Raw genomic sequence first — 13,164 nt, 5'->3', positions numbered from 1 at the left:
ATACTATATATATTTTTCTTCAGTAGATATATAACCATTAATATTTCAAAAATATTTAAAAAACCATTAAAGAAATTGACTTTCCAATATTGTAGAGATCACTTAGTTCTTTTATACTAAAGGTTTTAATAGTAAACTTGATGAGGGTTCTAGATGTTTTATCTTATATACCAAAAGTAGTCATCTTTTAAAAAAAATTGGGGCATGCCTAAGCAAGAAGTCAATTATATTAAATAAATGTAAGTTCAAGTAATGAGATCACAGATTTAGGAATTTGTGGTCAGAGGTTCAATGATGATATTTGACTTCTTCAGATTTAGATGGTTTATTTCTTCAACCTCACTATCTGTAGAAAAGTAGTCATAAAATCTCTTTACAATTCACTATTACATTTGACAATACTACTAGGGATTTAACCTTGGCACTTAGGCTTTGATATGATTATGACAAATTTTGTTTGTTTTTTCTAAAATTAATTTTGGTCTATGTATTTACAGACACATACTTAAGTAGCATACTTTCACTTTTAATTAGGTGAATATCCCAATTAACATACTTTCAAAATATAGTTTTACTTGGTCTGGTTTGTAATGACCAACACAGATGAAACTGGGGACTGTACCTTTGCCCTGAATATGTACTTCAGAAAGTCAGAGACCTTTTCCTAAGGCTGGTTTCAAAACACTCATTGCCTTTTATAATGTTCATGCTTCCTCAGCTTTCATCGACTTGCTTAACTCATTGAATGATTCCTGTCTAAAGACCTGCTAACCCATCATCAGCTAATAGCCATTTTTAGAGTAGGTTTGGAATGGTGTCTCATCATGCTAGTAGAAGTAAACCTGCTCTAAGAGCTATAGTTTATGTATATTGGATAGGCTATAGTTGTCCCTTTGAATCTAATCACTATTTGTTCTATAGTCATTATGAAAGCCTATCTGTGTATTCTGCCTTGGCAAAGGCCTTTTTGCCTAACGCCTTTTGTAGAATAATTTATTTAAAAAAGAGCTATAGACTTCAAAGAGAAGCTCTGATCAGAACTGCTCTTTGGAAGTGTTATATATATATATATATATTAAAATTTGCACTTATGTTGAGAATGCTTTGAGACAGTTGAGACTGTAAAACAGCTTGGTCCTTACTTGGAAAAAAACTGTGTTAATGACTTTTTGTCTTTTAAGATGCTGAGAATTGATGTTGAAGGTTTATTCACTCTAATCAGGTGATGTCATTAAATTTGTGCACAGGGAGGAAGGGATGTTGGTAGTTTAGAAACATCAAATTGGTTGAGTTATAATTCTTTTAAATGGGCAAAAAATAGTAACCCCCTGTTCATATAAAATTTGAAAAACATTTTCCTTAGATTATTAGGCTTTATGAAAATGGAAGCACCTTGGCCACTTTTTTAAATTAATGTTAAGTGAAAGAAGATACTAATGTATCTAGCAAATGTTCTTGCCATTTTTTAAATATTTCCTGAGAAACAATTTGATAAATGAGAAAATAAAGCAAGCTTTTATAGTGAGCTATTTTATTTTTAAATTCTTGAAAGTTGAAAAAACCTAAAATTTTAGTATTGTTCTTTTTGATGTTTTTGGGCCACACCCAGCAGTGCTCAGGGGTTACTCCTGGCTCTGCCCTCAGGGGTCATTCCTGGTGGTGCTCAGGAGACCATATGGGATGACCTGGGATCAGCCATGTGCAAGGCAAGCACCCTTCCTGCTGTACTATTACTCCAGCCTCCATGCTGCTGTTCTCTTTAAAATAATTTCTAAAGAGGTAGTTTAAAGAGGAATGAGCTGACAATTCTTCATGCATGAATCCAGTTTCTGGATTTACAAAAGAAATGTTCAGTTATTAATGTGTGATCATCAAGAACAAACAATATGAAATCAAGACTTGTTTGGCTTATTTTTAAGCCCTTTCAAAACTTTGTTGTTTGGGGGCCACACAAACACTGCTCAAGGGTTACTCTAGGCCCTGGCAGTGCCCAGGGAACCATATGGGATATCAGGGTATTGAACCAGGGTCAGTCATGTGCAAGGTAAACTCCTTCCCTGTTGTACTAATTCTATGGCCCCCTTTCAACTTTTTGTTCAACATATACATTTAAGGTATCCTAACAAAATGTTAACTTGGGGTTTATAATGGTAGAGAAGAAAAAAGTTGTATGTGGAACTTTTTATCTTCAATAATGAGTTCCTTATTCAGTATAGAGAAAACATGTCAAAAATTCACCCCAACAAGGAATCAAAATTTTATAATCAGTTTGTGTAAAGCATTAGAGAAACGCTCAGAAAAATCTGATTTCCACCAGCTCTAGTTGTTGTCTAGTTAAATTCTGTCCTTTGTAAACTACCATTTTGGGGGTTTTGTTTTGAAGTCTGTGGAGAAGAGTTTATTTTAGCTTATGTACAGTTTTTGGTATAAATATAACGCAGTTATTAGGAAACTTTTAGTTCCTCTAAAAATTCAAGTATATTTAAGAATATATTATTAAAGCTCCTCTATAGCTTTTATAGATTAGAGGATTTACTGAAATTTTTAAAATAAATTCAAATATCATGACAGGATGCCAGACTTCTTAAAATATATCTCTAGGGCCTGGAGAGATAATGCAGTGGGAAATGCTCTTGTTTGCCCTGCATGCAGCTGACCAAGCAAGGTTCAATGCTGGGCACTACATATGGTCCTGAGTACCTCCAGGAGGATTCCAGAGCAGAGCCAGGAGTCTTGAGTACTTCTAGATATAGCTCCTGCCTAAAAAAAAAGTGTGTGTGATGTTTCTATTAGATGCAGAAAATCAAGGCAAGTTAAGTTACTAATGATTATGGTTACTTTTAGCTGAATACTACCTAAAATGATTTGACTTTAGACAAGTTTCTTTAAAGCTGATTACATCTAATTGAGTCTTCACCTAGTATCTAATAATTTTCTGCTCTTTATCCTTATGGATTACCTACCTTTTAAGGTTTGATCACACCAGCAAACTGAAACATCGTAATGTAAATAATGGATTGCAATTAACATTACTCATCTGTATTGCAGTATTTTAGGAACTTTTGCTCTGTACTTCCACTTATAGCAGCATGGTGTTTAAGGCGTTATCCAGTTTTTCCCAAGTGTGGTTACAAATGTGCTCCCATTGGCGTGCTTTGTACAAAACAATTTGCTTAGATTTTTTTTTTTGTCTTAATAAGCAAACCTCATTTCTCTGGTACTTAGTGCTTATCTTCAGTCAACTCTTTTCAAACTAAGTCAGTCACACATTTCTATTAGTGGCAGAATCATTTGCTAGAGTTTAATTGTAAGAATGGTGCAGCTTCTGTCATCCTGAATTGTATCATACTAGATTGTCATTTCCAACTTCTATGTTTATAGAGTTTAGGAAAGATGTTATCTTATTCAGAAAAGCAAGTCTTATTGAGGTATTATATTTGTTTTCTTAGTTTTAAAAAGTAGTTATTAAGACTATATTTTTTGTGATTGTTTACTGGTATGTGTTTTGAAATATTTTTCCTCTGGTGAAGGTATGTTTAGATATTGAATCTGTCTAGATGCTAAATGATTTTGTAAAAGGCAGTTAACCACACTGTTTTGGCTCACTTAAAATATTTTTAAAACACTGGTTATAGATGTGTAATATTAGAAATCCTAAAATGCAGTCATAAAATACATAATTCAAAAAAAGTACTTTTATCAACTGGCAACCCTAAAACAGTGACATCTTTTTTAATATTATATAAGTTGCTGGAAATAAATTTCTTTTTAAAGGTTTCAGCAGTCTTTCTTACTACAATGATTTTAACTCAGATTTAAACCATTTTGTGTGAGTGGTGACTTGGACCTCACCCAGCGGTGCTCAGGACTGAACTCTGGCAGTGCTAACATGGTGCTGGAGATTTAATCATGGTTGTAGCTACAACCACATGCAAGTCAAGTGCCTTACCTCCTGTACTAACTCTCTGGTCCAATATTATATTAACCTTAAAAAACTAAACAGACCACTCTTAAGGTCTTAAGTGGAGAAACACATAAACATCTCGGGATAGACCTATCCATATTTTCATTGCTGCAATGACAGGGATCAAATCCAGAGCAAACCATGCTTCAGTTCTCCATTTTGTTTTTACTTTAAGTTTCAAGAAGAAAATATCCCAACTGGAATCAGAGGGGAAAGCAATTAAAATACTAATTTACTGACATTGTTCAAGAAATGAAGATGTGAAAATTTTTGTTCTCTGAACTTACATACTTTTACTGTAAGAACTTTATAAACTTGATAAGCTATAATTATTAACATTTAACAATAAGGGAGGTGGAAGTCTTCAGAATAAACCTTAAACACTGATCTGTTTAAATACACAATCATTTCCAGTAAGGGCAGTTCTGCATTGTTGAGTACCCATTCATAAATGCAGACTCCGATGAAGCAGACTTATTTTTGTAATTACTTTTAGAATCATCAATTTTAGAACATCTATGTGCTAAGAAGACCCAAAACAAAGATGACTTTGTAAACCTGGACCACTTTAATGTTTTGTCCAATATGCATTTTTCTTGATGACTGTAGCTTAATAGTGGCGTTCCTGACTGGTGTCTGGTCTTCTGTAATTATGAGGAGTTATTTGTATGAAACTGCTGTTAAACCAGTAAGACTGCATTGATGCATCCATCATTTTCAGGATTGTTGGTAACCTGGGCATATTTTCCTGAGAAAAAAGCAAAATATGAAAAACAATCAGCTAATACAAGTTAATTTCAAAGATAGCCTTTTTCTAATGTGTGCCTTCCTAACACTGGAAAATTAAGGGACAGGAAAAAATGTGAATTTACCAAATTCACTAAACCACTATTTTCCTTTCTATTGTCTTTGTTTCTTGGGTCACACCTTGAAGCTCAAGAGCTATGCATGTTGGGGACCACAAGTTCAATCAAATAAACTCTGACCCTTAAACCTTATTTTTGTATAGTCTTTATAATTGGTGAAAATCCCAAAGGTGGATCTACTTGTATTGCTACTTTCTCCATAAATTCTAACTAGAAAATGCATCAAGTTTTTTTCTGGAGAGTGAGGGATTATTTTTGCCAGGTGTACAGTGGATTATCTAGTGTTGGAGATCAAACCCAAACTTCCACATGCAATGTACATGTTTTTGACCCTTGAATATATCTCCCTTTCCCCTCTCTCCTGTTGAAATGCACCATTTTAAATGAGCATAAAAGTCAGTAAATAACATCTTAACATTAAGTTCAGTGTATATGAAGTATGAGGCAATACCCATTAAAATAATAAAAAGTATGTTCTTCCCTTTCAATATCAAAAAATAGAAGAGTCCCTTTTAAAAAACCTAATAGTAAAACAACCAAGAAAAAAAAAATGTAAAACTGCTACATGTACCAGTTTTAATCACAAATAATATGAATAATATTCAATATATGCCTACATCTCCCCATATCCCATTCATAGTTTCAGCTTTTGGGTCATCCAGCCAGTGATGCTCAGGAGAGCCACTCCTGGCTCTGTACTCAAGAATTACTCCCTGCAATGCTCAAGGAAACATATGAGATGCTAAGGATTGAACCTAGTTTGGCTACAGGCAAGGAAATTTCCCTACCAAGGTGTACTACTGCTCCAGCCCACATTTTTACAATATTTTTAACTTAAACAGTAACTTCGAATTCTTTTTAATATTAGATCGTGAATTTTAATTCATTAAAATTCTAACTTTAATTCTTTGTGAAAATTTGTGTACTGCCACCTTGAATGACATTTTTCTATTAAGATTGTAAAATAGTAGTGGCTTTTGTAAAAATACTTACCCCAAATAACCTTGCCTCCCTGTGTGACAAGGCCCAACTCGCTGACGTTGACCTCAATGACAGTTCCTTTGGTGATAACACCCAAACTAGTATACAGTGGAGATGAGGGATTCTTCTTTACACCAAGTATTGGCAGGCAAAATGTAGCTTTCAGTTCAGGATGTGTTACATGGGCTTTCTTAAAACGTAAACCCTAGTAGGATAAACAATGTTATTGTCCAAAATATAAATGGCAGTATATATTTTGCTTATCATTTCTAGGTGTATCTCAAAAACTAGAGAATAAATGTCATATCTCAGGTAACAAATAAATTAGTTAATTCTGCTAGACCCAAAACCTGAGTTATGGCATAACTGGGGAAATAAAACCAGCATGTCTTTGTGAAAAGTTTAATTGTGGAATAACTAACCAGTATCATACTCTCATTTATCCAGTCACTTCTCTGACTGCTATGATATGCTACTATGTGTCTGGGCTCAAAACAACCCTCTTAAACAAAACAACCTTTCTACCCTATTTTTTCCCTAAATAATAAAACAGTTCAGCTGATTAAATGAGTTGTTCCAAATTAAATAGTATGAATGGAATCAAAATGAATAATCCCAAATTAAAGTCTTTCTATACTTCCATGATGGGGAATGGCTGGTCAGCTGGTTTCTAATAATAGTTTAATTTCAAAAGATTGCTTTTGTAAATACAAAAAAGTTCTATATTGAAAAAATATGGCAACACTGGTCAAATATTGGAGAAAACCTAGAGAGGTTTCTATAATAGGAACCAGAGTCAACCAGTCAACCAGCAGCAGTTTTTTTCTTAATTCTAGTTATTTGTATGGGAGTGAAAATCAAATGATTTATCAGATTCTTCATAACAGACTCACTCATCAGGCTTGTAACTTTTCAGAATTTGATTAAATCTTGTTGAGCAGTCTGATTTGTATATCTCTAGAACTATCATGATAAGGCTACTAAATGTAGTCAGAACAAATTAGAATTAAAAAAATCAAGGCCCAATACATAATAGAGTGGGTCATGGTATAAAGAACCAGAGAATATGTTTCATAGATAAAATAGCCTCTATTGAAATAAAAAGCAGCAGAAAAACAATGTGAAAGAAAGAATATAGCTATAATCCAAAAGTAATTCACAGAAACAAGCTACATTTGAAAATAACTCAAATGGAAAGCTGGAGTACACTGTAAATTTTTTCTTCTTTATTTTTTGGGGAGTAGGGGATTCCTCAGGAATTACTCTTGGCTCTGCACCCAGGGATCACTCCTGGCTGTGCTTAGGAGACCATACATGGCACTGGGGATCAAACCCAGGTCAGCCATATGCAAGTCAAGCACCCTACCCACTATACTATCTCTCTGGCCCCAGATAGTTTGTTTTTCTAAGCAAATTGGATATCCACTTTAGAAAAGTAATACAGTTTCTTTACAAGATTATTGCCAATAAATATTTTCAAATACATTTGGTGATTTGAATATCGCTGCTATTGATATAAGTGCTATTGATATATTGATATAACTAATATCACATTTTAAAACTTTTTGATGACTGCTGCATATTGAATATTTTCTAAGGCATTATGATAGTACTAACTTTATTCAACTATAACTTGTTTGTGTGAAGAATGCTGTTTTTTTTAATAGCAACTTACTTAGATATTAAGGAGAGAAAACATGTTCAAGAGAAATAACAAGCAAGCAAAGAAAAAGATATGTTTTCAAGGGAGAATACCAGTTTGAAAAGAAAGCTGGAATTGACTGCTTTTAACTTGTTTTTTGGTTTTTCAGGCACACACTGATGCTCAAGTGGCATCCTGGTTGTGCTAGAGATTGCTCGTAATCATGTTTGGGTAACCATGCAGTACTGGGGCCTCCTGCATACACTCAATTATCTCTCTGGCCTTAGAATTGACTCTTAAAATTCTCCTGTCCAAATTTTCTGATGTTTTCAAAGATAACAGTATCAGGTTATCAATAATAGATTACTTAATAATTACAGATCTTACAGATAACAGATTACTTGATGAGTGATGAAAATGACTGGGAAATTAAGCCCAATATCACGTTTAAAAGTCAAAATAATGCATGTTAAAAATTATTTTCATTTCAGATCTCTTATGTTTAAACAATACTTGATAGTAGTGGAAAACTGTTAAGCAATCATTATGAAGAACTTAAAATAACAAAAATGGCTTAAAAGTCTTCAGTCTGTTTTTTGGGTATTTAGTAACCAAGAAATTGTAATGAACTCTATTGAGTTTCACACCCTTGAACTAATATTTGAGCTACCACACTCTTGCAAGGGACTTACCATTGGCCTAATGAATCTTTCATATTTAGGTGGTTTTCGCGTAAAGCCATCTCCAACAAAGCAGACTTTAGTAACCATTCTCTTCCATGCTTTCTTCTTTCTCTTTCCTGTTCGAATAACTTTTAAGACTTCTGTTTCTCCCTGGGCACGAACTTTGGGCAGAGGAACTTCCCATTTTCCCTAAAAAGAGACCACAGTTAAAATGTATATAGTTAGTAAATGATCTGAGAATAATGTCAATACATTTCATTTTATAAAGTATTAGATTCACTTTTCTTCCTTAAACACTCAAATTTTTGGCTTAGCTGTTTCCTAGAAACTGTCTCTTCACAGCCCAAAATAACTTGGAACTAGTTAAATTCTTTTCTTTTTTTTGGGGGGGGGGGCACACCCGGTAATGCTCAGGGGTTACTCCTGGATATGCGCTCAGAAGTTGCTCCTGGCTTGGGGGACCATATGGGACGCCAGGGGATCGAACCGCGGTCCGTCCAAGGCTAGCGCAGGCAAGGCAGGCACCTTACCTCTAGCGCCACTGTCCGTCCGGCCAGAACTAGTTAAATTCTTATAGGAGGGAAAAACTACATAAAATAATTTGCTTAAATTGAAAATCATGTCTTACTAATGGTGAAATTGTTACAGCAAGGTAGTAATAACTTTCTCCCTAAGCAATTATGTGCTTACTACTAAAGAGTTAATAGTAATAGTTAAAACTGGAAACATGTCTTCATAGCTTGTTTTATTTGGGTGGGGGGAGGGCAGAAGGAACACACCCAGTAGTGCTCAGGGCTGGTGTGCAGGGGGACCATATATGGTGCTGGCAATGGAGTACCATATTATTAAAAAATTAGTAATATTCTTTCTATTTCGATAATGAAAAATCTACAGAAAAATAGCAGTAGAAAGAAATCTGAAGTTATTTCTAAGACACAGGTTCTAGAAACAGCTCCACAATTTCATAAATATGACCATCAACTATGTCACGGATTCTACCCTCTTTATCAGTAATATGAGTGGTTAAGTAAATAACATCTAAACTTTCTTTTAGTGCTCTAGTCCTACCATTCTGATTCTGGGTATTATCACTCCATATTCCTGGGGAAGGAGGAGAGCTGAACTATAAAGTTTTAAAAAATGTGCATGTTAGTTACAATTAATTAATTAATTTGGTTGTTAGGCCACACGCCGTGGTGCTCAGGTTTCTGGCTCTGTATACTCAGAAATTACTCCTGGCAGGCTCAGGGGACCATATGGGATGTCAGGGATAGAACCCAGGTCAGCCAAATGCAAGGTAAAGACCCTATCCACTGTGCTTTTGCTCCGGCCCCCTAATTTCAAGTTATTTAGATATGCTACATATTCTGTTACTGTTTGCATCTGTCAATCTAGCCAAAGTGTTTTTGATTTTAAAAAAGTTCTTTTTTCAGTTTTGAGAAAAAATAACGACAACATTAAAATTTAACATAATTTGACACCAAGTATGGATGTGATATTTTTCCTTATTTATGCCAAATAACTTTGGAATGTTATTCAATGTTCAATTTGTAGCTGGTTTTGGCACTCAAGGGGGCAGCAAAAGTAGCAGTTGTATCTTCACTATATAATCTATACTGGGTAGCATAGCACTGGTAATTCTCAAATATAGGGAGCTGTTAAAATACTGATTCTGGGTGTTAACCCTTAAGCATCACTAGGTGTGACAACAATCTAAAATAAAATATGAATTTTTAATTTTTCTTTTTTTAGTTTTTGGGTCACACTTGGCAGCACTCAAGGGTTACTCCTGGTTCCATGCTCAGAAATAGTCCTGGCAGGCTCAGGGGACTATATGGGATGCTGGGATTGGAACCAATGACCTTCTCCATGAAAGGCAAACACTTTACCTCCATGCTATGTCTCCAGCCCGAATTTTTAATTCTTTTAAACAGAAAGATGTGTGACTTTCCAATATATTTTTTAAAACTGTCAAATGCTAAAACTATTCTGGTGATGAGAAAACAACCTTTTCATTATTTAAATATTTTATATCAAATAAAGTTTACAAAGACATCTAAGTAATGGGCATAACAATAATAGCTGAATTCAAATTTCCAAACAAAAACATAAAATCTGAGTTGAAGTAATTTTCCTGGAAAGGAAATGGAAGACTTCACTTTCATAACTTACCGCTTTCTCTTTTCGTTTTTGTTTAATCATATTGGAAAGTACTTTAGCCCGGGACTGTCCCTCTCTGTCCAGCAGGTACGCAGGTACTGCTCCTTGTGGGGTGTTTTCATCATTCCTTTGTTTGGTGTTTCTCTTTTCATGCATCTTAATACTAACAAAAGAAACATGTTAAGATATTTATTCTAATAAATATTAATTTAAAATATTAATACGTTATGATAAATAACTAGGATCACTTACGTCTTTTTCATTTGTATTTTCTCTGCATGACGCTGTTTATGGTAGAGCTTAGCCTTCAGACCAATCATCTTTTTTGCTTTCTTTGAACGCTCATGAGCCTCACGACCTTCTTTCTTTCTCTTTTTCTCATGGTAGTCCAAACGATAACCATAGCGCTTACGGTGTAACTCAATATATTCGTTTTGTGGCTATAATGATACAAGAAATGTTATAAGAGTTAAATTAGTAAGTTGTTCTATAGAACTTTTTGAATAGCACATACAGAAAGCCCTTATCATCTAAATGTTCCCTTGCTTATATTATTTGCACTATTAAAAAGTCTAGTCAGATGATCTACATTAAATTTTGATTCTGGATAAGGAATCAGGATTTACATTTGTAGTAATATCAATAAAAATTAATGTTCATTCAAGGAGATTGTAAAATAATACACCTGACCACAAGAGGTATAATATGGCTAATCAAATCTTTTGTTTTGCTTTTGGGTCACACCCAGCGGCTCTCGGGTTATTCCTGGCTCTACACTCAGAAATCGCTCCTGGTAGGCACGGGAACCACATGGGATGACGGGATTTGAACCACTGTCTGTCCTGGATTGGCTGCTTGCAAGGCAAATGCCCTGCCGCTGTGCTATCTCTCTGATAATCAAATAATCTTTTTTCTGAACATCAGAACCATCTAAGTAGATTATACCAATGGTCTTCAACCACCAGTCCACGGACTACTGCTGGTGTATAGCTGGAGAAAGGTTGAGAACTGCTGGTTTTACTGCCTTGATTTTAACTGCAACATGAGGGCAGGTGCTAGTCTGCAGATGTGAACGGCTGAAGAATGCTGAGTTGTATCATATAATCTAAATCTGAAGTCTGTTACTATATCTCACTTTTTTGTAGGTTCTTATAATCTTGTTTCTTCCTGAGACCCTTCTATCCTCTAAATTGACCTCCTCTCATGTTGTTTGCCATCATTTATGCAGTTTTTCACCTGTGCCTCCTCTTGAAATATCCTGCAGGCCTATAGGTGGCCATTTGGCCCAGGATTGTAAATCACCAATCTCTACCATTCTCTACGACGGTTGATTGACATAACTGAGTAATAAGATCTTTCTGAGGATATACTGTTATCATTAAGCCATGCATGACTATGAATACTGTTATGTTAGCACACATGTCTAAGATTTGGCAAACTATTCAGTTCTATTATACAGAGGATATTTCCATCATCCCAGAAAGTTCTCCTTTGTCAACCTAAAATCAGTGCTCAGGTCCTTGCCTCACGTGCCATCTGTTACTTATGCCTACAGTTTATCCTTTTTCGAGATGAAAAGTGAGTGAAATCTAGTGTGTAGCATAAGGCTACACAAAGCATAAGCTTTTTGAGATTTCGTTGTGGCTTGGATAAGAACTTGATTTTGTGGGCCCATACCTGACAATGCTCAGGGGTTACTCCTGATTCTGACCAGAATTACTTCTGATGGCCCTGGGGAGTTGAACCCCGGGTTAGCCGGGTACAAGGCAAACGCTCTTCCCGCTGTACTATTGCTCCCTTAAAATGCCTTTTTTAAATAATAATTTTTATTTTGACCAAAGTGGCTTACAAATCTTTCACAGTAGTATTTTAGGCACATAGTGACATTGAATCTGGACATTGAACATGTGGTCCCTCCACCCCTGTTCCCAACATGCATCCCATATCCCTCTCCTTTGCCCACCCACCCCTCCCCCCGGGCTGCTAGTATAAGTGGCCCCTCTGTGTCTAGCATGTTGTAAATTGGGTCTCGATTCTGTTGTCGTTGGCTTTGACATTTAAGTCTGATCATTTTTTATTTCTACTTAATGCTCATACGGCTGTTTTTGTCTTGGTACCCTCCATTATTTCCCCCTTAATTTGTGAGGTGGAACAAGATGGTTAAGTTATGTGGTTCTGTTTGAAGGAAGGAAAAAGATAAAAAAAAAATGTGCCCTTTAAAATGTTTTATTCCCCTTAAATATTTTTTGCTGAATAGTCTCCCATCGTATAGAGACACCATTTATTTATCCCTTGGGTTGTAGCTAAGTGGAAGAATGACAGACAGATCTGGAGTAGATACCATCTGTGCAATTCGTGAGCTTCAGATTTGGGCCAAAGCTGGCCTTTGGTTTCCCCATCAGAAAAGGAAATGGGAAAAAAATAAAAATTAAAAAATAATAAAGTAAAAGAGATGAAAATGGAAATGAAAATAATGTCCCACGGTGGAGGCTTGTCACTAGGTTAAGCCTGGAACTTCAAAAAGTGTTTCTAGAAACTGCAGTCTGGCAAAATACCTGTGTCCCCAAATGAAGTTCTACTGACTCCACGGAAGCGAACCCGATGGAAACCCAGCCTCCCTCTAGCCCTCTGGGGAAAAGCCCGGCGTGAGCACCCCCCGGGCCCCTCCAAACGCAAATGCTCCTGAAGTCGGGTGCCTAAGCCAAACCTCCTCACCATGGTGCAGGTTTCGGGGCTGCCCCGTGCAGCCTCCCGGGCGTCAAGAAGTTCTGGACTTGCAGCTTTCAAAAACTCCCCAGGAACATCCACGCAGCTCCCGACCGGAAAGGGTTGCTTCTCAAGCGTTCGGACTGCAAGAAAAGCTGAGCG

At 35.8% G+C, this 13,164-nt stretch overlaps 1 protein-coding gene across 1 annotated transcript; it reads right to left on the bottom strand.

Annotated features, from left to right (window-relative positions):
• Positions 1-4,513: 4,513 nt before the first annotated feature.
• Positions 4,514-13,127, bottom strand: NSA2 (NSA2 ribosome biogenesis factor). Its single transcript, XM_049768813.1, has 6 exons — positions 13,012-13,127; positions 10,549-10,736; positions 10,309-10,459; positions 8,146-8,325; positions 5,824-6,016; positions 4,514-4,712 (listed from the first exon to the last, which is right to left on the bottom strand). The coding sequence occupies exons 1-6, from the start codon at positions 13,012-13,014 to the stop codon at positions 4,645-4,647; spliced, it is 783 nt and encodes a 260-aa protein (XP_049624770.1). The 5' UTR covers positions 13,015-13,127; the 3' UTR covers positions 4,514-4,644.
• Between the last annotated feature and the right edge of the window lie 37 nt (positions 13,128-13,164).

This window comes from Suncus etruscus, chromosome 2 (genome assembly GCF_024139225.1).
Source record: "Suncus etruscus isolate mSunEtr1 chromosome 2, mSunEtr1.pri.cur, whole genome shotgun sequence".
Classification (NCBI taxonomy): Eukaryota; Metazoa; Chordata; class Mammalia; order Eulipotyphla; family Soricidae; genus Suncus; species Suncus etruscus.
Note: the sequence above shows the minus strand (reverse complement) of the source record. Positions and strands in the feature narration are given on the sequence as shown.

What these genes read in the sequence shown, in the direction of transcription:
- NSA2 (XM_049768813.1), bottom strand. An exon ending in AAAAACGAAAAGAGAAAGCG is followed by an intron (nt 8,326 to 10,308) that starts GTAAGTTATGAA and finishes GTCTCTTTTTAG; the next exon opens with GGAAAATGGGAAGTTCCTCT. An exon ending in AAAGATTCATTAGGCCAATG is followed by an intron (nt 6,017 to 8,145) that starts GTAAGTCCCTTG and finishes TTATCCTACTAG; the next exon opens with GGTTTACGTTTTAAGAAAGC.